The sequence below is a fragment of the Squalius cephalus genome (assembly GCF_949319135.1).
Source record: "Squalius cephalus genome assembly, chromosome: 13".
In the NCBI taxonomy this organism is placed as follows: Eukaryota; Metazoa; Chordata; class Actinopteri; order Cypriniformes; family Leuciscidae; genus Squalius; species Squalius cephalus.
Window position 1 is genome coordinate 30,201,758 of NC_137134.1, and position 25,581 is coordinate 30,227,338.

At 36.5% G+C, this 25,581-nt stretch overlaps 1 protein-coding gene across 1 annotated transcript; it reads right to left on the reverse strand.

The window, feature by feature from the left end:
- Positions 1-6,619: 6,619 nt before the first annotated feature.
- On the reverse strand, positions 6,620-25,190 carry LOC307169807 (uncharacterized protein). Its single transcript, XM_079890623.1, has 7 exons — positions 22,628-25,190; positions 22,033-22,385; positions 9,123-9,443; positions 8,632-8,925; positions 8,442-8,561; positions 7,826-7,893; positions 6,620-7,578 (listed from the first exon to the last, which is right to left on the reverse strand). Exons 1-7 carry the CDS (start codon positions 24,076-24,078, stop codon positions 7,483-7,485), a joined length of 2,703 nt encoding a protein of 900 aa, XP_079746749.1. The 5' UTR covers positions 24,079-25,190; the 3' UTR covers positions 6,620-7,482.
- Between the last annotated feature and the right edge of the window lie 391 nt (positions 25,191-25,581).

The window sequence follows — 25,581 nt, forward strand, 5'->3', positions numbered from 1 at the left end:
ACATTGAGATCAATAAATCATGGATAAATCAATATTTATGAACAGAATTGTTTTATAACTAATAATCACTTCTTTGTGTACCCATACAGAAATGTAATATATGTCAATATATGTAAATTACATATATAATGTTAGTGCCCATGTATGTCTGCTGCATATATGAGAATATATGCAAAATTCATATATGTAAAACACATATACATATATGAAACATATATTTCAAAATATATCAAAAATGGCCGTTTTCATGTAAGTGCCATATATTTTCCCGTATATGCACATAAATGTGAAATATATGTAAGACGCATATATGTATACACGCATATATGGCGCATATATGTATACACGCATATATGGCGCATATATGTATACACGCATATATGGCGCATATATGTATACACGCATATATGGCGCATATATGTATACACGCATATATGGCGCATATATGTATACACGCATATATTTATACATGCATATATGTACTTATTTCTATAGTACATACTTTCACATGTATTAGGGATACAAACCTTATATCTGAATGCCTTGAAATTAAATGCCTATAGTTGGAGATTGTCTATTGTGTGAATACCAAATATAGTATTTTAATACAATAATGCAGTGTTTTCTTTGTCATTTTTGACAAATACATCCACAAAGTACCATAACCATATGCCACAGCTTTAAAAATGCATCAGTATCACATGCATGTACACTGTAAAACTTTTCACTGTAAATTTACAGTTAAATACTGGCAGCTGGTTTGCTATCCACATACTGTATTTTTACAACACTACTACAGTAAACAGCATTTACAGTACTCCACTGTAATTACCAAATACAGCATATACCACATTTTACATTAAACTTGTCAACAGCAATAAATTGTATTTTTACAGGGAATACTGCTTTTATTATTACATAATTAAAATATTATACTTTAAGGTTTCATAAGAGTAGTCACACTAGGAAAAAGAAAACATTTTCTGGGTTTTAAAACATTTATTTAGTTAAATTGCCTTCTGTGAACATGTTGGCTGAATTACTTTTTAAACATAAAATGCAATTTTAACACTTAAACAGGTAACAGTTAGCACTTAATTAAAGGAATAGTTCACCCAAAAATTTAAATTAGCACATGATTTACTCACCCTCAAGTCATCCTAGGTGTATATGACATTAATCAGAGTTCTATTAAAAAATGTCCTGGCTCTTCCAAGCTTTATAACGACAGTGAAATGCTGTTTCTTTTTTGAAGTCCATAAAAGTGCAAACGAAATCCCATTCAAAGTCTGCAAGGTTTCACAGAAGTGAGGACACCTGTAGGCTTACAGTGGTGTTCTTGTTTTGCACAACTTGGCCAGCTTTCTTTGAAGTTACTTGTCCTTTCTTTGTTTTTGATCCACGTTCAGGATTGATGTCAAGAAAGCGTCTAAAAGGCAGAAAAAAACAACAATTAAATATTATTAACTGAGTGTATATATTTTGACAAAGAGAGACAGCACAAAAGCGGTCTAAAACTGAACAACATGAAAAAAATAAAATAAATGCAATGTTGGATGTTGTGAAAAAAAAAATGCAATGTTGGATGTTGTGATCAATAACTGATATTTTTTCTGCCCTGGTAAAATACATCAACTCAATGTGTCTGTTTACATGCACACTGTCAACTAACTAAATTTTTGGAAGTGGGGTTGCCAGATTTAAAGTTTTATTCTACAACTTTTGTCTACTCATCACCCAGCTCATTAACAATATCATGCCCTCATCCGGTGCCATCAGAGTATCAGTGGAGAGGCAGTCTTTAGACTCTCCGTTTATATAGAGCACACACTGCCAGAATCCAGCCCAAACCTTTGTGACAGAAATAATTTAACTTAATTGCAAGCCTTGCAAGTTTATTGCATATATGACAACATGATTTACCAGACTAAATGCATGTTTGCACCCAAAAATTTTAATTCTGTCATTATTACTCACCCTCAAGACTTTTGTTCATCTTCGGGACACAAATGAAGATATTTTTGATGAAATCTGATAGTTTTGTCCTTCCATTGATATCAATATCATTGCAACTGTCAAAGCCCAGAAAAGTGGTAAAAACATTGGTAAATATATAGCTACAGTGGTTCAACCTAAATATTATGAAGCAGGGTTTCTGCACATTTTTTAAAGTCAAATTTAAGGCTTTTTAAGACCTTTTTAAGACCCGAAGAAATCAAAATTAATACCATGCATTAGGGGTGAGCAATATTGACAAAATATGTCTCGATCGATATTTTCAAAGTTTTCTTGATAATAATTAGATAACATTTTACGGATTGTGTTTCTGTGCTTGGTGCCATGGCTTGTTTAGGCCTGTTGACAGCTGACTGACAAAGATATTCATATTCTATGCAGTGGTCAGTTTACAGCAGTGACAGAAATTAACATTTTTTATTAAGGGGTAATATATTTGCCACCTTAAATTGATTTCAAGGGGCATTTTCACCTATATACGGACATTTGTAGATGTTTCAACAAGATATCTTTCACATCTACTGCAGTCAGATTCACCCGTGTTCACTCTGAAGGAATCACTCACATGGCTGGGCACTTGTATGACACATCAAGGATGTTAAGAGGCTAAAAGCAGGTTTAAAAATTGAAGTCAACAGGGTGCAAATTTTAAAAAGAGGATAACACGGTGTAGGCAACACCGATTTTTGTCGTTGTTCTCTGTATTGACAGCACTCCAAATTTACAAAAAAATGAGCTCAATGTTAAAATTGACCGGAGTTCTCCTTTAAGGTTGCACTAGTTACATGGATTATTTAAACAATGTTTTTACTAGCTTTCTGGGCCTTAAAAGTTGCAAAGACGTTGCTGTCTATGGGTGGTTCAGAAACCTCTCAGATTTCATCAAAAATATCTTCATTTGTGTTCTGAAGATGAACGAAGGTCTTACAGGTTTGGAACGACATGAGGGCGAGTAATTAATGACAGAATTTACACTAATCCTTCAACTGAAAACAACTTGCACCGATATATCTTAAAATATATGACTGCCACTGTTTTATCTCAAGATGCACACCAGTAATGTTTTTTTTTTTTTTAATGATACATTATTATAAAAGCTGCTTAAATACCCTAATTTTATTAAGGCCTAGACCTGGCTTAAGCTAAGCCCTGTATGGAAACCAGGGCCATATTGTTCATACCAGTAGTCAACATAATAAATACTGTCAAGTCAAGGTTAGTGACACAATTCAGTCTAATATATATATATATATATATATATATATATATATATATATATATATATATATATATGTATGAATGGCAAATATGCCAATGACTAACCTCTGACCAAACTCAAGGTGCTGCCTCTTCCTGGTACTGCAAGCTGAAGTTATAGGAGGAGGCAAACAGCGCTGCCAGGCCAGTGATGAAGAGGCTGTGATCCTTCACACACACCTTGACCTTCCAAACTTAATATCCAGCACTGGTTGCTTAGAGATTGACCTGTAATGGAATAAAAAAGAAAATAAAAAAAAAGAATAAATAAATAATATTAATAATTAAAATAACTACTGTGGGTTCCACTGTGGTTCGATGTAGTTGTCTATTCATAGTTCTATGAATTAAATTTTTCAACTAAAAATTAAAATTGGTTAGAATGCTAAAATGCACTGGCATATAATTTTGTTTGTTTTAAGCATAAACTCACTTAATTTTGACTTATTCTTTCAGAAAACAAGACAATTTTTACGTGTCTAATAAATGCTTCTTCATGTAAGAATTGTAGATATCTGGACTGGAAACAAAATAAAAACACTAATTAAGAAAAACATATTTTGCAGTAGGGTGAGTAAATGATGGCTTTTGATTTTAGGTTTCATCTACCCCTTTAATGTTTACATACCAGGAAATAAGTCATGGACTTTCTGGCAAATGTAGATTGCTGGACATCAGCGATGCAAATTTCTGAAACAATTTTTAAAAAGGACAGCACAACCTTGATCAACAGAACCCAAAACATAAAACATATTACAAATTAATGAGATTTGCTGAATAATCTCTACTTATCTGCTTGAAGGATAACACCGTCTAACTTCTTTGAATTAGGGAGTAGTTGTAGGACCATGGGATGGCAATCAGGAACAGGCCTACTACATTTGAAAACAGCATTAGGAACATGGATTTTCATGTGCTAGCAAAATTCTGACAACGATTCAAAAGCACGATCACAGAACTGACAGAATTTGACAGCATTTTTTTTTTTTTTACAACATAGACTATAACTGTAACACTACTTAAAAGCACTTACATTAACAATGGCCATCAGATTACAAAGCCTAAAACGAAAAAAATATCAAATGCACGTCATGCAAATAGCATGGTAAAGGTTGTCTATTATATGAAATATCGAAGTTAACGTTACTTGGTAAACAGGTGGAACAGAGTCAGTGAATTGCTTGCGCGGCCACGGTAGTAAACCGCGTTCGCAAAATCAAACCAAATACGTGAAAACAATGTAGAAATGCGAACGCAAAAAAAAAAAAAAAACTTATATATTGGCTTACCGTATCACTCAGTTGAACAATTCTCCATCTTCTCAAACTCTAAATCCCACTTATCGTCACGCGCAGGTTAGATTATTCAATGACAAATTCTTCCATCCGTCTTCAGGCTGCTACCGTTAACGTCGTCCATTTTCTGCTGCGTCACAGGCAACTAATGTTTGAAACACGAACCGAACCGAACCTCAAAAAAGCTTTAAAATTGCTCACAGATTCGCAGACATTGTTTATCTTGATAACAGGAATGATTATTTGTTCAGTTGAATCCCGCTGACAAAACGAGTTTGCCTGTTGTAGCTGCCTAACGTAATAGTGTCTGCTCGCATGACGCGTCACATTTGAACTGAATTGAGCGCGAAAGAAATCAATCCCACAATGCAATGCCTTTTCAGTCAGTATGATGGTAACTAATTTATCAGGACGAAAACATAAATGTGCTGTATATTTACAGCTGTTCTGTAAAAGATACAGCTTAATACTGTATTATGGAAATACAGTAGCCTACAATTCTGTAAGAAATTCGTTGTAAATTTACAGTAAAGGGTTACAGTGTATGTTTACATACATTTATTAAATATGTTGAAAACAAATGTCACATATTTATAATTAATGTTGTCCATATATGCGAGAAACCAATACTATACTGTAATATATGCAGATATATGGTATCATATATGGATGAACTCAAATATTTTCTTCACATGTTTGGACACATACATGTTCATATATGCTGCAGGCATATATTGTGTTCTCAGATAAGTCAAATATATGTATAGATATATGTTGCAGTCATATATTGTGTTCTCAGATAAGACAAATATATGTATAGATATATGTTGCAGTCATATATTGTGTTCTCAGATAAGTGAAATATATGTATAGATATATGTTGCAGTCATATATTGTGTTCTCAGATAAGTCAAATATATGTATAGATATATGTTGCAGTCATATATTGTGTTCTCAGATAAGTCAAATATATGTATAGATATATGTTGCAGTCATATATTGTGTTCTCAGATAAGTCAAATATAGATATATGTTGCAGGCATATATTGTGTTCTCAGATAAGTGAAATATATGTATAGATATATGTTGCAGTCATATATTGTGTTCTCAGATAAGTCGAATATATGTATAGATATATGTTGCAGTCATATATTGTGTTCTCAGATAAGTCAAATATATGTATAGATATATGTTGCAGGCATATATTGTGTTCTCAGATAAGTGAAATATATGTATAGATATATGTTGCAGTCATATATTGTGTTCTCAGATAAGTCGAATATATGTATAGATATATGTTGCAGTCATATATTGTGTTCTCAGATAAGTCGAATATATGTATAGATATATGTTGCAGTCATATATTGTGTTCTCAGATAAGTCAAATATATGTAGAGATATATGTTGAACATATATTGTGTTCTCAGATAAGTCGAATATATGTATAGATATATGTTGCAGTCATATATTGTGTTCTCAGATAAGTCGAATATATGTATAGATATATGTTGCAGGCATATATTGTGTTCTCAGATAAGTCGAATATATGTATAGATATATGTTGCAGTCATATATTGTGTTCTCAGATAAGTCGAATAGATATATGTTGCAGGCATATATTGTGTTCTCAGATAAGTCGAATATATGTATAGATATATGTTGCAGTCATATATTGTGTTCTCAGATAAGTCAAATATATGTATAGATATATGTTGCAGGCATATATTGTGTTCTCATACAAGTCAAATATATGTATAGATATATGTCATGCTATTTAAAATATAAGTACATATATGGCCATATATTACATTTTTGTATGGGTATTTAGAGCAAATGGTTCTCATAATGTGGAGCGCCCTCATGTGGTACATCACCCCACTGTCACTGTGTAAAAAATATTTTACATTTGGGATGTTCTAAATCTCCTTTCTGATATAAAGTTTTATTATAGCCTTGTGTGTCTAATCATTAGGCCACTACTGCATTGTCTGCATCCTTACATTGATTGTGAACGGCAAGAATTGACGGTTTACATGCAAGTGACACTTCAATTTGATCATATGTAACTTAAATAATAATAACTTTATTGTAATATAAAATTGCATAAAAATATTAAATTACTCATATCATGAAATAAGATTTTGGTTCACCCACCTCTACGCCAAACTGTAGCATTGCTGCTTTTAGTTAGTTACTCGTCAAAACTGATGAAAACTAAAGAAATTATTTACATTTACAAAGTCATACATTGCATTTATTCTTAAAATGACTCCCACACATTGACAGAAAAAAACAGGAAATGACCTATCAAGGTATCAAAAAGGTGTCAAGATTTCAGAAGGAAGTGTAGGGTCACAGCATGAGTATAAGTATACATATGCACAAAGTATATAATATTTTCATATTTTGAAGTAACATCTCTGTATAATTTAAGACCTTTTGTCAAACACCAGCATTGACGAGTTCAGTATTTTTGAAGCAGGTTTTTTAGAGCAGAGGTCAAACGGTTTCATGTGTAGCAGGAATGGAAAAAGTCCTTCAACCACTTGCTATTTAGAGACACAATATTCATATCAAACACACACGTCTAGCAGCAGAAACACTCATGAGCAAGCTCTCCATCCACCCAGCAGATCAAACCACACTGATTGAGACCACAGCAGGTTCTCACCTTTTGATGAGTGTTTTCCATCTAGGTTTTTTTTTATGAGACCTACACACATGGTCTCTTTAATAATTTAAGAGCCAAACATAAAATTATCCGATGGGCCAAACGATTGAGATCATTTGTTAAATGTCCTTGTAATACAAGTCAAGTTCTTTGGCAGTTTTTAGGAGACCATTTCATGAATCCATCTTTAAGTACCACACTTTAAAACGATGATTGATTCTCACCAAAAGCTCAACCACAGACTCAGACTTGAAGGTTGTCGCTGGTCACACGGTTGGGTCTTGATACTTTTCTCATTGTGATCGGTGCATAAACCACATGATCCTCCTCTTTTGCTTTCTGTAAACAACACATAAAAGAAGATAATAATAATGAATGTGGTAGGTTCATCCTACAGACTGCAATGTGATACATAGGGTTATTTTTCTCTAAGTAACACAAGTGTTTCTCTCATGGCTCTTGTAAATATCTGATATGGTGCTGTTATGTGTGATGTGATGGATGATTATGCAGACAAAAAAAAAACACTGATCTCCATCTGGCTGAAATGATACAAACACACTCAACAAAAAATAAATAGTCTTACCGATTTCTGTGCGTTTCTTTTGTTGAACGCTGGTTCTGCGTAAGTGATCTCGTCTTCGCGAGTCTCAACTGTTTCAACAACAATAATAGATGCATTTAACTACAAAACTCAATCCTGACATTTGATTCTTCACAACATACTGTATGTGTTATTGTTAGGACTGTCAGAGATAAGGCATTGTACATTTCATTAAATGTTTAACACTGTCATTTTTAAATAAGGTATCAACAAATTTAATTTGTCATTAGGCATTTTTCACGCAGAAAAAGTTACGAACCAAGTATGTGTTCGCCATTACATTAAGAGAGACATTCTTTACACATAATTTCTGAAACCCAGTAAACCCAGTTCTGAAACCCAGTAAACCCAGAGCGACATTCAGTGTCATTACACAAAGACATGTATTCTGATGAATGTAATCATCAGAAATTGCCAAACACAATCACTACACAATAATTTGGGTTTCGTTTTATATTTATCTAGAAGGTGTTAACTACAGAATTATGAAACTAATTGTTTAAATTATAATTTAGGGCTAAAAGGGCTATCAATCTACTAAAATATAGTAGACTATTATTTATTATAATACTTGTTAAAGTCAGTTTGTAACTCTTGCCTTCTGTGTCTGTTTTACTTTCTTTTCTTTTTTTGCAGATCCAGAAGATCCCGAGCGCAACTACAATCATCAGAGATCCAGCAGAGATCAACACTATCAGAGACACTGACACTGGAGGAACTGAAGGAGAGAGTCATTATTGTGAGTGAATCTGTATATACACACACATATATCATCAGTGCTGTGGTACCTGCACATGTGTGACAGAGTGTGTTGATGTCCAGATGTGTGGTGTGGTTGCTGATGGGATTGTTCAGCACACAGCTGTAGGTGTTTTTATCCTGATATTCCACCTCCAGAGGTAGAGAGAGACTGATGCTGAGATCACACACACTGATGCTGGACAATACACTGATTCCTGCGTACCAGGAGAGAGTCGCATCACACACATTCAACACTGATGAACACACCAATGAACAATTTGATGATGATGATGAAGAACAGTGTGAAGAGTTACGGATGATGACAGGAACAGGCAGACGAGCTGGAAAATATGAGAGAATAAACAGAAATATGAACACAACAATCAGTCTTTAGGTGTTGTGAATTGTAGTTAGTGTGGAGTGAGTGTTACATGTGTTTATGGTCACTGAATGTTTCTGTCAACTATACAATTATTTAATCTGTGATTGTATGTAAATAGAATATGTGCATGTTTAGAGAAATGACGTCTCTACTCACCATAGACAGACACACTGAATGTTTTTGATGATGTTTTTGCTCCATTTATCTCTAGTTTATAAACTCCAGTATGTTCAGTTCTGGTGTGTGTGATGGTCAGAGATCCAGTTTGATCGTCCAGCTTCAGTCTGTCTCTGAATCTCCCATCAGGAACATCATCATATGTGGAGAAGATTTGCTTCTTTTTATTCATTCTAAATATGAGAGACTTTTCAGCTCCATATTTCCACAGTGTGTCATCGTCTTCATGTATTTCAGTAACATCAGTGTTTAGAGTGACAGAATCTCCCTCCATCACTGACACTGATTCACCAAACACACCTGATGAACAAACAGATTTACACAGATTAAGGTTATGGTTTACAAAGCCTGAAATCAGCTGAAGTTTTTATAGTTTACAAGTTGAGAACATCCAGAACAGCGGCAGAAACACAAAATTAAATGAACAACCACGTAGAGTTTGTCGCATCACTTAATGTTAAACACAGATTAACAAATCAGGAATTATAATTCTGGGATTTAAGTTCATCTACAGTTTATTTTGTCCACCACGATGGATTCGCCATTGCAATTAAACAGCAACAATGTTCAATGTTCAACAATGTTTAATATTCAATTTCCTTTTTTACTGACACTAGAAACTTCTCTGCCATCAGTTGCTCTTGGAGAAAAGAAAAATAAATGTGTAAAATGTCTTTATAAACCACTTTCATTAAAGAGATATTGTCAGAATCAAGCAGAGAGAAAACATTGCACCAGCGCTTACGTGATTGCCTGGAAATAGATTTATAGTGTTAATTAATGGTCTAATTTGGCAGCATCATTTTTGAATAAAGGACAGAATAACCAGACCTAGATTAAGAACACATGTAACAATCAAGGCCCCTTCATCGTGTGTTTGCTAGTGCTACCCTTATTACTGATTTCACAACTGTCAATTTAAACAAGCACATAACCAAACACACAGTAATATATCTGATTTTCATACTAAATATTCCAGGCTACTTATTGCATTAAAAAATAAATCCATTATTAACCCAGATATGAACTCAAAGCAAACAGGTTTCTAAAAACAGCTGTTGAACCTTTTTATTGAGCGTGTAGCAGCCACTGTGTTACTCAAAAAAAAAAAAAAAAATAATTCATAATTTTACTTGCCAATCAGACTCCAGCAGCACAAACAGAATAAAACAAACACGTGAAACATTTTCTTCAGTTGTTCAGTGTCTGATGAAACTCTGCTGAAAAACACTCAGTCTATGTGTGAATCCTCCCACGACACAGTTTGACCCTCCTAGTTTCACTCGCTGCATTTGCATATCATATAATGTTATAGTTCATCTGGCCTTATTAAGACTTTAACTGTTCTTAATGGGTGAAATATTCTTTATTTCTTATCATTTAACATACTATTTGAAAAGTAGTTGTCTGACTGTGTTAAATGGCAAAATTAGAAGAATATAGTGAACTCTTTGAATTCTAGTGATTTTAAGATGGTTATGTATATTTATTCAGTTCTCAATTTTAGTGTATTTAAAAACCAAAGTAAAAAGTTAAAACTGTGTCTGATCTCATAGTGCAAATTCTATTGAAGTTCATCTTCTGAGTCAGACTGAAACCTTGGTCTGTGTACTTGAGAAATGTGGTTTTATCTGGACCATCAGCTAGGTGAGAGTGTGTGTTCAGTGTATGTGTGTTAAGGTGAAGAGTTTCTTCCTGCCCTGCTTTTGATGAAAACGAGCAAGAAGGTGTCTGGCCACACACTGAATTCAGACTACAGAAGTCTATTAAAACATTTTTTTTTCTGTAGTGCATAAAGTGCATAAAGTGAATAAACATTCACCCTTTTGTTGGTAAATTTGCAATTAGGGGTCATCATCTGAAATAAAATCAGCTGCTTTTTATGAACCTCACAGTTAATGCCCTCACAGAACAGCTTTACATAAAAAAAAAAAAATACTGAATCCATAACACTAAGCCTATCAACAGTCAAGTCAGATTCAGAGGTCAATATTGACTATCCCACACCGGCTAAACCCCCTCTGGCTCCGCCCTGCTTTAGTAGCCACACCCACAACTCTCGCTGTATAGAGCCAAAGAGTATAGAAGTAACAAGAGGCGAAACTCCGTTGCAGTTTTGACAACAGCCACTAGGTGGCGCTTCGGTAGCGCGGCCGCCATTTTGGACTGAACCAACGGCTTTACCGTTAGCACAACTACTGTACAGCATTAACATTATGTCTGGAAACAAAGAAAACAGTGTTCTGCCATCAACTGCAACAACTACTATAGCCCAGGCAAAATAGCGTTTTACGACAGACAAATTGTAAAAGAATTTTTTTCAGCTTAGATCATTTCTATGAGGTGTCCAGAACAACATACTAAAAGTCCTAAGAAATCCTAGTTGAGGAAATATGTTAAATTCTCATCAATCCGAGATGTGTGCCAATAAGGCAAGGCAACAATACACCCCAATGGGGCTATTTTTTTCCTTTACTCCTATCAAAATGAAACTTTACACAATGAAAGTACCCATGAAAAGTAAAAATTTTTGTATTACAAGTTTCTTTGAAAATTTTTTGAATATGCAAATGAGCTATACACTAATCGAATATGCCCAAAATACACCCAAATAGGCTTAATTTTTTCCTTTACTCCTACCACAATAAAACTTTACATAGTAAAAGTATACATGAAAAGTAACTTTTTTTGTATTACAAGTTTCTTTTGAAATGAATTTGAATATGCACATGAGCGCCACACTTATTGAATATGTCCTAATTTGCATATAGGCAGAAACACCATTCATATCTTTGACAAATAAATCGGCTCAATCTTCATCCAGTCATCCTACTGCCAATGGGTGATGGCAATGCTGCTTTTAGACTGGCCTCTAACCTGAAAACTGCCTGGCTTGGTAGTAACTAAACATATCCTATTCAATGTGATCACAGTCTCTTTCACAGGCATCATTTGTAGTAGCCTATTCACAAACTGTTTGCTCAAGCATAGCGTTTTCTTAAATATATCGGTAAAAGAACCACTTAGAAGGTTGTGGTTTAAAAATAAACATTCTGACATAAACACTCTGTCAGCTATGCTGTTTACTTCTGAATATTATATTTTATTCACGGCCATCAATTGTAGTAACCTAGCCTGCTCCCTGAATTCAATGCGTTCACAGTCTCTTTCACAGGCACCAAACCAACAATTAATAAAAAAACACACAAAAACTGATTTTGCACGGGCATTTTGCACTAGTAGTTATTAAAAACATCGTTAAAATAGTCCAAGTGACTACAGTGGCTCAACCATATGTTTATCAAGCGACGAGAATACTTTTTGTGCGCAAAAAACAAACAAAACTAACGACTTTATTCCACTTTTTATTTTCTTCTCCGTGGGCCAGAGTGACTTCACGTAGTGTTTTAGCGTAGCGCTTCTGTGTTATACATCACACGCATCACACACATGACCAGCGTCGCCCAATAGTGAGCCTACGTGGTGACGTGCAACAGACGCGCTGCGCTAAAACCAAGCGGGAACATTCTGATCTGAAAAATGAAGCCTACCCGGAAGTGCGAAAAATTGCAAAAAATTCGAAAATCCGCTAGAGGGAGGTCCCAAAAGGGAGCAAATGTCCATAGCCCCCATGTTAAAATGTCCGTTTTCACAGCATAAATTCATGTTTTTACAGGTTGGTCCCATGGACTTTTATTGTATTTTTCGATAGCTTCCGAGTGCCTGACAACTGTGAGGGGGGTGAATTTTTTTCTAACTCGTTAGTTTAGATCGTATTTAGATATAAAATATACGACAATAAGGGCGTGGTTAACTTTGAGTGACAGCTTGATTGACAGCTGACAAGGCAGCGCCACGGAGAATGACAACATAAGAAGCGCCATTTTTTAATACAGTTGACATATAATACTACTGTTTCTGTATCATGAAATGTAGTTTTAAGAGTTTTTCAGGCGAGAATGTAGTTGTTTAAAGCTCAAATCTGTGGTTTATTTAAAGATTTATGAAAATTTTATCCAGTTGATCTAGCGATGACCGGGCGCTCGGCGTTCATGCACCCCACCTGGAGCAGCCTGTCCTCGGCTAGACGTTCTGAGGTTTGCTGCTGACTCTGGCGTCTCTGTAGTGGTTAAATATGAGATATAATTCGTCTTGTCTATATCTAACCGGCGATTTTTGGTCTCGTGAATCTATAATTTTTTCTCTGGGCAATCGTTTTGGCTGAGGGGAAGTTTCATAACTTTATAAGCTATTTAACTTTACCAATGTATGGTTAGACTAGAGCGCTGACTTTGTATGTTTGACTGAATTGTTTGCTTTATTTGTATGGCTTCTTATACCTTTTACTTTTACTTTTATAATGGCTAATATTGATAAAACTGAAATTTAACAAAAAGAGACTGGGTTGAGTTTTGTCATTTTAAATTTTAATACAACGAAGATGATCTGTAATGTTGTTTACTGCAAAATCTGTTTTTTAGTACAAATGCACATATTGCCTGGACCATAAAATGTTTTATATTCTTATATTATATTTAAAATAAAAAGAGGCAGGTGTGTGTTTTATATTTTGTTTTTTCATAAATAGGTAAACGTTATGTGCAGTTGAATATAATCAATATGCGTTGCCTGAACCACATTTGTGTGGCTATAATGTTTAAGATTTCTTTAAATGAAAACGAAAAGAGTTAGTATGGTGTTTTAGAACATATTTCGTTGCCTAAAATATATAGAGATAACCGGAGTAGCAGAGCGAGCTGAGTGACACGCGCTGCGTCAGAAGGTGGGCGGGGTTAGGATTTCCCAAGATTTTCCAAGATGGCGCCGCCCATACCCCCCATAAACGGCTTCAAACCCGTTCTTCAGAAAGTCTATGGGTGACGTCACAGACGCTTTGTCCATATTTTTTACAGTCTATGGCTAAAACACTAGGTGAATTCACTCAAGGCCCAGAGAGAAGGAAATGAATAGTGGAATAAAGTCGTTATTTTTGTTTGTTTTTTTTGCGCACAAAAAGTATTCTCGTCGCTTGATAAGCATATGGTTGAGCCACTGTAGTCACTTGGACTATTTTAACGTCTTTAATAACTATTCTAGGCCAGCAAGTGAGACAGCTCTCAGATTTAATCAAAAATATCTTAATTTGTGTACCGAAGATGAACGAAAGTCTTACGGGGTTGGAACAACATAATGGTAAGTAATTAAAGACAGAATTTTTATTTTGGGGTGAACTAACCCTTTAAGGTCAATATAAGTGTTTTTGTGGCAAGTGACCCAGGTAAGTGTGGCAACTGGCAAGTGACTTCAAATTGATCGTGTTTATGCATAGGTTAACTTACTGAATGGACATGAATGTGTTAGTTATTTGGCCCCTTTTTTTCTACTTGTGACTTTATGGTTTCTTAGTCTGATGCCATGTTGAATTCCATAGATATAAACAAACTGCTTCGTTGTGTCGCATAGACGTCATCATCGTCTTGCTGCTCCCTCCCCGTTCTGTGATTGTTTCCCTTTTTGAGGGGAAAATCTGGTCCATGGTATCCAGGCTGCCTAGCAGCGTGAATAAAATCATGCTGCGCTCAAGGCAGCAGGAGGAAACCCAGGCTACCATTAGGGTGTATTTTGGGCATATTCGATTAGTATATTACTCATGTGCATATTCAGATTCATTTCAAAAGAAACTTGTAATACAAAAAAAGTTACTTTTCTGGTATACTTTTACTATGTAAAGTTTTATTGTGGTAGGAGTAAAGGAAAAAAATTAAGCCTATTTGGGTGTATTTTGGGCATATTCTATTAGTTTATAGCTCATTTGCATATTCAAATACATTTTCAAAGAAACTTGTAATACAAAATTTTTTACTTTTCATGGGTACTTTCATTGTGTAAAGTTTCATTTTGATAGGAGTAAAGGAAAAAAATAGCCCCATTGGGGTGTATTGTTGCCTTGCCTTATTGGCACACATCTCGGATTGATGAGAATTTAACATATTTCCTCAACTAGGATTTCTTAGGACTTTTAGTATGTTGTTCTGGACACCTCATAGAAAATATCTAAGCTGAAAAAAATTCTTTTACAATTAGTTCTATTTTTGGTTCCAAAATGAGTTACTTTGCCTGGACTACCAGTGTACAACCAATCAACTAGCATTTCATAGATTCCCTAAAGATCCAGAGAGGTAAAGTAGAAAAGGTTTTTATTAACTTTAAAGTGAGCTAACGTCAACGATAACAGGTGCTGTAACGTTAATGTAAGCTATCCCATAACCGCAGTAACAGTTTGCTAATATGTTATGTATTTGGTCGAAATTGTCAAGACTCGAAATGGGCTTTTTAAATCGCATACTTTCAGGGATATATGAACACCTAACCTGGCAAATGACCGCTTTATTAATTCATTGTTATCACTAAATTAACCCTTTAACTGTCACCTTTTTTTCCACATAAACATGAAAATCACTATCCAAACTTGTGATTCAAGAATGCTTTGGAATTTAGACCTATGGTTGGTCTTGTTTTAATTTGTCTGATTATTGTTGAAGTGAAATAAATTATGAAAGCGAAACAGAAAAAAAGTTAAATAAGTTTGAGTTTATTCAAATTTACAAATTTAAAAATATAATTATTTATATTTTATATAAAATATATATATTACAAAATATATATTTTACTCTAGAACTGCAAGAAAATGAAAGAAATGAAAGAAAATGAAAGCAAAAAATCTGAACAAGTTGTGTTCCACATTTTAGGTTGATATGTTGATATCTCGCTCCCTCACCCTTTCTGCCGTGTGCTTTAACGTTACACGGTTTGGAGCTGCGCGCTCATGCTCGCTCGCTGAAGATTTCGGGAGATTTTAGCTAATTTGTGGGCATCAGGGAGCCGCTATCAATATGCGGGAGACTCCCGGATCTTCCGGGAGACATGGGATGTCTGCTCTAGAGATATTAAAAACTAGAAACTAGTTTTTAGTTCATTTAACCGCTTTTGAATTTGAACCCGGTATCGTTCAATTCTATGACAGCTGTGTTGCGTTCAGTCCAAGATGGCGGCGCTGCAGCTCTGCGCATGGGTGAGTTTGTTGCAATGGAACGTTCTATTGAGTTTCGCCTCTTGGTACTTCTATACTCTTTGATAGAGCATCACAGTCCCGCCCACAGCCCGAGAGCGCTTAGGGGCCGGAAGTAAATTTCCCATTCATTTCTCCCATTGACGTTTTCGAAAATCCGTATCTAAAGAGTTTTAGAGCATGTCTGAGGATAACCAGCTACGGCTGAACTCAGGCATACAACATATCATTTCGAGTGAAACGACGAGGAAATCCAAAAAAAGTCAAAGGTAGCCTACAAGACTGTGTACATATTTTCATTTCCGAGCGAAGGAACTACTCATCCCATAAACCACCGCGCCTCACTGAAGTCGACTGAAGCCACAACCGCGAAAGAGCCTTAGAGCGACTTAAATCTGACGACAGCCACGCGAACTTTTTCTTGTGCCGTTTATAGCAGTTCTTTCAGTAGTAATTGTGTAAATAGACTGGAAAGCATGGCTGGCGGTCCGCGGCTCACGGGTGCAGATCTGGCAGTCCGCGCGGCGTTCTGCTCATCAGTTTCAGCGGCCCACGGGCAGGTTGCTGACAAATGCCTCAACAATTTCCCACTTGTGGTCCATGCTCATTTTATTCATGAAGTTATAGTTCATCCTTAATCTTAATAGCATTTAATGCATTTTCTTAATAACAACAAGTGAAAATTAAAAAGTGAAGGTCAGCAAACCAGAAAGTGCATCATATTCAGTTTATTAACTTGCCATGAATTATTACACAAATGTTCAGTAAATGCATGAAGAGCTCTCTATGGCTCTGGGTATGCCTAAGCTAAATATTGTTTTGACAGTGGCATCATAAAATGCTTGATATGACTCATACCATATGAAGACTCCTCGGTTCAAATGTCACATCAGTGATACCGTGCAAAACAACACAACACAGTTTTTTTTTTTTTTTTTCTATTTATCTTGAGTCTTCACGAACTTTCGCGGGGTTTACACGAGCTCCACCAATCAGATGCATCACTGTGGGATTGTTTAGGATTGTGGGTAATGAAGTACTTCTCCAAGACATCGCGAATAAAAGGCATTTATCTCAAAACAAGGTTAGTGCCCCATGAACTTTTGGCGGTTATATGAGCATATGTAATCGCTTAGTACAGCCGTAGCTGGTTTTAAGTCTACCATGTATGGTTGGGTGATTCTCCAACTAAGCACTTTTGGCACTGTGAGTTTATGTAAAATTCACTCTCTTAAAACACTCTTAAAACAATCTTCCTAGCTTCATTCATTTGTCTTCTAACCCAATATAACAGTGGGCAGTTTTAGAATTCCATGGATTATTATTATTTTTAACAGTTTTTCTGAAGAGCCATGTCATTTCCACCACTTTTCAATTTATGTATTTTATTACATATAATATTGTAAAACTGTTATATAAGATTATGTATCTGTCAACAACATCAGTGGCTACCTAATCATGTAACAAAATAAATCTTAATACTTCATGAACTTAATGCATTTTCATTTAAAGTTGCTAAATGCCACGAGTTGCCACGAGTTTGGGATTTTTGCCTACAGCATCTAATTTTTGCTCAGGTCTATGTTATTATAAGTCACTCACACATATATTGTAAGTAATGAACTATTACTACTTATTTTAAAATACATGTAGATCCACATCATTGGTTATTCTTATTTTTTTTCTTAAAAACTGTAGTGGTGGAAAGTGGTGGAAATGACGGTTTATGGTGGAAATATTGTTTCTGTTTATTTTTACGTAAATTGCCAGTCCAACATATTTTGAACCATGTATTTTATTATTTAACATATATGAGTTGATCAATAGTTTTAAAAATGATTACAAAAGATATGCAAATTATATAAACCTGCTCAAAACATTCATATAAATATAGATAAATAAAAATACATTTAGAGTGTACTGGAATGGTGATATATAAAGTTTTCAGTCCAAAAGCACAAATATGTCATGAGAACATGCCAATAGCGCACAAAAACAGCATATATCATGTCCAAATCTACGCCTCAAATTCCTCAGAGGTGGAAATGACGGAGGTGGAAATGACATTTTAGCATTAAAGTGGATTTTGTTGAGGGAGGTGGAAATGACGGAAAACGGGACAGATGACGGGACAGACGTATTTCATTCCAAAAATAGTTTAAAATTATGATATACATATGGAATTTCGATGGTATGACATTATTTTATTTGTCCTTAAGACAAACATGTTAAAAATATTTTTAAATTGATCCTTTAATATAATTTTCTAACATTCAAAGAGGGCCAGTCTGGGTTGGGGACAAGCATAAAACTGCAAAATCTGCTAATAAACAGCCATGCAAAAGCATTTTTAAAAGAAAAAAGGGGCAAGATTTGGTGGTTACTAGGATGTTGGAGCATGAACTTCATAATGACAGTTTATTTGTGCACTTGTTTGTTTATTTATTCACAAAAAAAGGCCAGGGACAACAAAAGTGCCTGTAGTTGGAGAATCACCCGGTTACGTTTTTATGGCTTATACCCCAACTGTCAATGGAGAAATTGTATTGAATTTTTACTTCCGGCACCGGCTGTGGGCGGGACTGTGATGCTCTATAGAGACAGAGCGCAACGCGTCATAATCTGAAGACCACGCCCACCCAGGGGGAAAACAAACCAACGGTCTCCATTGACTTTGCATTGTGAGAGGCTGCCTCCTTGTCATTTCTTGCTTCTAAGAAAAGACAGAATAATGCCTAAAAGCTGCTTTTGTGAAAACTAAGTTTATATATAACCTGTCAATCACAGCTGTCAATCATGTCATCACACCACAGTTTTTACAGCATCGAGTAACTAACTAAAAACAAACTTATTTCAAAAACAAACACTTGAACTTACATCAGCGTGATAAAAACTACAGCAAATGACAGAAACCATCTTTGGAAAAAAGATATTTGAAGTGTAATTTAATTGTTTAGTTTGTCTCACGTCCCATTAATGAACATGGAGAGGGCGGGGTTTATGACCTATACTAGGACCAGTCACCGGGGGGCGATCGAGACGCTTTGGCTTCACATTTCAGGGCTTGTGCGGCACGCTTGACTGTCACAGAATGGAAAACACAGGATTGTGGGAAATCAAAGGCAGTGTAGGATACAGATGAATAGATGCAGTGGCGTCATGTCCATTCAAAGTGAGGGGATTTAAGTGAGCACGTGCCCCCTCAGATTTTTCCTCCCTGTTAATTTTTTTGTCACAACTTTATTCCTATTATGCTCCATAATATACCAGAGCCTATAACGATTCAAATGTATTCTCCTGGATGTGTAATAAATCGGTCAGCATCAGCCTTTTTTCCTAATATGGTGTCTGTGTATCAAATCTACGCGCGTAGCGCTCTAGAATCTTTGTTGTGTATGTTCAAGCAACTCACTCGTCTTGCACATTGAGCTGGCAATGTTTTACAGATGGTCTTGAATTGGTAAGTGGGCAAAGCAACAAATCAGCATTGAATTACTTATCGGATGATATTAAAAGGTAGTGGGATTATTTGTGGTTGACCTGGAAATTTTAACTTGATCAAAAAGTTATAAATTTGATATAGCTGCGAATTCAGAGCATTAAGTTGTGTCAGTGTAACGTTATCGATAGCTAGCCTAGTCTAACCGTAAACTAGTTGGCAGTTTTGAATCATCGTTCTGTTTTGTCTTGTGTCAAAGTCTCCAGCTGTCTCAATTGTTTTCAGTTTCACAGAAACGAGGGTGTTAAATTTGTTGTAGGCTAACAGCAAAATCCAACCTAACGTTATCAAGGCATCGACTTGATGTTTCTCCCTTAGACTGTTCTTCACGGTTCTTCACGGATCAAGCAGCTAATTCAAATGCAGTGAAAAAAGATAGGCTACCCGTTCGAAAGCTACAGCATAGTTGTTAAACAGATCGCTATGACCGTGATGTAGGCTTAGAGTGCACGAAAGTGTAGCAGTCAGCCTCTCTCTCACATGCTCATAACTTCCGTTATTATTACATATTACATTTGATTTGATTACTTTTTTACATTTCTGTCAAATATTAACCATTTTCAAATAAACGGGGTAGTGTTAACCTTATTCAGCACTGAAATCTTTCAAACTTTATTAATAAATATTAATAATAATATAATTTCAGAGCACCACAAAGTTAGACCTCAGCACCTTTATGTACCTTTAATGTAAGATCGTTCTTAGGTCACATACCAATTTAAAATCATAACATAAAAACTGCAATGGTACTGTTTTTAAAATCATGTAGTAGGCCTAAGTGTCCAGTAAGTGTGTGTGTAAACATGCTTTAATGAAGTAGACTTCAAAAGCTTTTGAATTTGAGCTTACAGTTCTTTCATCAACCTGTCTTTTTCATAAACTTACAGAATAGATACTTTAACTTAGTCCTCAGATAGAGGAGGGTTGCTTGCTCCGTTAAGGTATTTCTGTCCCTCCCAAACTGCATTGAAATGGTATGTTTAGCAGCCAGAATTTAAAAATTTTCAGGGGGAGAAACCCCCTGACCCCTCCTAACATGATCCATATCACCCGTCAGAAAACAATTGCAAAGTCTCAGATTGTGCCCCCCCAGAATTTTGGCTTGCATGACACCCCTGAATAGATGAATAGAATTGGGTAACAAACTCGGGACTTTTAATGCCACCGACCAAATTATGTCGGTAGAACTGAGTAGACTACCTGTTAAAATATGTTCATTATGTTCTCAGTTGTATATTATGTAATGTAATTGTCACGTAAATTACAGAAAACAAAGGGAGAACTCAAATGCAAAGGGAAACAGATATTTATTACAAAAGAAACACTAAACACAAAACAAAACCCACGAGGGGGAAAACATGACTAAATACAAAACAACAACTTCAACGAACATAAAACGAACATACCAAAAGGGGTCACGGGAGAACAGGAGACGTGTACAAGACAACGATCCGACACAGACTGCAAACACAAAGGAACTTATAAAAGGGACAAATCAGGCAGGTAATGAGGGAACAACAGGTGGGACAAATGAAACCAATAATGAGATAACAAGGAGGGTGGGGTCAAAACAGAGACAGGAACACAAACACCACATGTGCTACACAAGACAGGACAGGCATGTGACAGTAATGCTGTACTGTTCTGTATTGTGCATAGGTTTATGCCACGGGGGGCACTAAGGTGCAGGCTATAGAGGACGCGTTTATGTCATTATGTTTGTATCAGTTGATTTGCCTTAGTTTTTGCAGGCGACAATCCCGTGGTAGACTGGGGTGTAATACGATAACTGAACAATGCTCTATGCAACTGGGTATCCACAGTGGTACCAGAACTTTTTTTCATGAGATCCTTAAAAGTTTGAACTGCCCGCTCAGCAAGACCATTAGATGATGGATGATACGGGGCTGAAGTAACACGTGTTATTCCATTCTTAGACATAAATTCTTTGCTTGCTTCACTTACAAAGCACTGAGCATTATCAGATACCATCATTTCAGGAATGCCATGGGTACTGAAACTCTTTCTGAGGCACTCAAGGGTAGTCGCTGTTGTTGCTGAATTTACTGGATAGGCCTCAATCCACTTAGAATGGGCATCGACTAAGATTAAAAACATCTTCCCCAGGAATGGACCCGCATAGTCCATATGCACTCTTCTCCATGGCTGTCGTGGCCACTCCCATGGATGGAGTGGTGCACTCCCAGGGTCTTTTCTCTGTTCTTGACACACAGTACAATCTTTTACTCTGGCCTCAATGTCCGCATCTAAATTTGGCCACCACAAGTAACTCTGGGCCAGGCCTTTCATCCTCGACATACCTGGGTGAGATTGATGTAGCTGTTTCAGCAACCCCGAACGTCCTTGTTCTGGAATGATGATGCGGGCTCCCCACAGCACACACCTGTCTTGAACGCTAAGCTCTTGTTGTCTCTGTTTATAAGGGGAAAACTCATTTAGATTACTGTGATTAGGCCAACCTTTAAGCACATACTCACGGACTCTAGAAAGGACAGGATCTCGACTTGTCCAATGCTTGATTTGTTCTGATGTCGTCAAAGGACTAATAACGCTGTCCAGCATTAAAACATAATCCTCCTTTGATTCTTTCTCTGGAATCTCTGGCACAGGAAGACGACTGAGGGCATCGGCATTTCCATTGTCCTTGCCAGCTCTGTAAGACATGACATACTCATATGCCCCCAACATCACTGCCCATCTCATAATTCTTTGAGAGACCATCTGTGGCACAGCTTTGAGTTAATTCAGTAAACTTAGTAAAGGCTTATGGTCTGTACAGACTTACGGCCATACAGATATTTATGGAATTTCTTGACCCCGAACACTACAGCTAAACCCTCCTTCTCCAGCTGCGAGTAGTTTTTTTCTGCTACTGTAAGTGTTCGTGATACAAACCCAATGGGTCTCTCCGTTCCATCTGTCATCCGATGGGCTAACACGGCTCCCACACCGTATGCTGAGGCATCACAAGAAAGTACTAGATCTTTTTCCTCATCATAGTGGATTAACACACGGTTAGACTGCAGTAGTTCTTTGGATTTTTTAAAGGCTTCCTCTTGTTCCTCTTTCCAACACCAGGGGACTTCTTTCTTCAAAAGCAGGTGTAATGGAGCCAGCAGTGTTGAGAGGTTTGGCAGAAATCGGTTATAAAAATTCAACAGTCCTAAATATGCTTTCATCTCTGTTACTGATGTCGGTCTTGGTGCCTCTTGAACTGCTTGAATTTTTTCGGGAACTGGATGAATACCAGTGGCATCCACTTTGTGTCCCAGGAAAATTACTTCCTTTTCCAAGAATTTACACTTTCCCCTTTTCAACCTCAAACCATACTCCTCAAGCCGCTGCAACACTTTATCCAGTGTCCTCAAATGCTCCTGATCATCTCGTCCTGTCAGCAAGATATCATCCAGATATACAGTAACCTTCTGAATATTTTTCAGGACCCCTTCCATTGTCCTCTGGAAGATTGCTGGACTGGAACTAACTTCAAAAGGTAATCTGGTGTACGTGAACAACCCTTTATGTGTATTCACGGTCACATACGGCTGTGATGTCTTATCCAATAGAATCTGTTGATATGCATGACTCATATCTAACTTGCTGTATTTTTCACCTCCAGCTAAAACTGCAAACATGTCCTCCATCCGAGGAATGGGATACTGCTCCAATGACGACTCTCTGTTAATGGTTACTCTGTAGTCTCCACAAAGTCTTACTGACCCATCTGGTTTTAAAACAGGCACCACAGGTGCTGCCCACTCTGAAAATTTCACAGGCTCTATAATATGATCTTTAATCAGACGATCCAGTTCGGCTTCAACTTTCTCTCTCATAGCAAAAGGCAGTGACCTTGACTTAAAAAAATGAGGCTTTGCATTACTTGGTACATGAATCTTAGCAGTGGCTCCTTTTAATGTTCCCAGTTCCTCTTTGAAAACCATTTCATGTTTCCTTAGGATATCTTGTAACAACTCTGAACTGTCTTTAATTTTTGTCACTTTTTCCCAGCTGAGTTCCAGCTCTGTGAGCCATGATCGTCCTGATAAATTAGGCCCAGATCCTGCTACCACCACTGCTGTGAGTTCTTTGATTAGCCCTTTGTGCTTGACTTTAACCTTGATGGTACCCAGAACGTGCACTGACTGTCCGGTGTATGTTTTTAAACTGAGAGAGCTTGTTTTAAGTTTAGGCAAGTTTTTCTTAGCTTCTAATTTGCCATACTCCATCTGTGATAAGACAGTCACGCTACATCCAGTGTCAATTTCAAACTTTACAGGGCATTCATTTACAACCAGTGTCTGTGTCATGGGAGGTACATGGGGCTGTGATGTCTCTATACTATACATGGTGAAAACGTCTTCAGATTGATCTTCCTCCTATTCTTGCAGATAATTAGCCCTCTTTGATTGATTTCCTCTCCCCCATTTCCAAAATTTCTTGTCTTTATCAACAGCCATTTCTTGTGGTTCCATTCTACACACTCTTCTCACATGTCCAATTTTACCACAATTATAACACTTTTCATTGGCAAATCTACAGTCTTTGGGCCCATGATTACTTCCACCACATCGATAGCACAGTCCTGTAAAACTTGACTTACTTTTTTCTCTTGTGTCCATCTTGAAAACAGTAGTGCCCATTCGACTTCCTTTATCTTTATGCAAATCCGCCATATCCTTATTAGCAGCCTCAATTGCCTGAGCTTTCCTTAGCGCTGTCTCAAACGTCAGTCCATCCTCAGCCAGTAATCTCCGTTGTATGCTGTCATCATTAACACCACACACTAATCTGTCTCTCAGCATAACATTGAGTGTGTCTCCAAAATTACAATCTTGTGCCAGCTTCCTCAGTTCGGCCACATATTCTACTATGCTTTCATCACAGTGTCTGTTACGTGAATTAAACTTCCACCGTTGAACAATTTCACTGGGCTTTGGATTAAAGTGATTTTTCAGCAAACTCACCAGATCCTCAAAACGTTTTGATCCCGGTTTCTCAGGACTCAGTAAATTCCACATCAGTGTGTATGTCAGATCTCCGACACAGCTCAACAATATGGCTCGTTTTTTCTCTGGTTCCTCAACATCATTTGCCACGAAAAAATGATTCAATATTTCACAATACTCCTCCCATGATTGTGACTTATTGTCAAACGGTGTAACGGATCCCAGCATACCAGCCATAGTTCAGTTCAGTCAGTACTCCAGGTGATAGTGATTAACTTTCCTCAGCTCACCCCGTTGAACTTGGCATCCAGCTGCTCCACAGTTCTGACTTTCATTCTCGTCGCCATATGTTGTATCGTAGATTCCAAGGGAAAACTCATAAACAACGGGAACTTCAGAATGGTCTCTCTTTATTAGGACTCATCTCTGAAGCCAGCAATATACACACACAAACACACACACCACACGGCATGTTCTTCTCTGCTTTTAACAGTGCTACAGCCCACAAACATAGTACGTCACCGCCCCCTATTGGACAACCCCAATACCACCCTTAACATACAGCAAATAAAATAATCTCATTTAATACAGTTATAATTTTTCAATGTAAATTATTTAATTTGATTGGTAACAGCCTATTGCTTATTATTTTAATTGAATATATTGATCAAATTTAAGACTTTGAAATGAAAGATGGAGCAAACATTTAGGAAAAAAATGTATTTTATAAAGGTACAAAAAATTATTCCGAGTGTTTTCAAACAGTGATGTAATGAAACATTGACAATTTAAGTTTGAAGGGAGTAAAGTCTCTGTTTAGGCTATTAAGGAAATGTAATTTTGACAAAAGAAGAACTTTTATTTTAAATAAATGTTCATTTTTAATTAGCCAACTTCAATGTG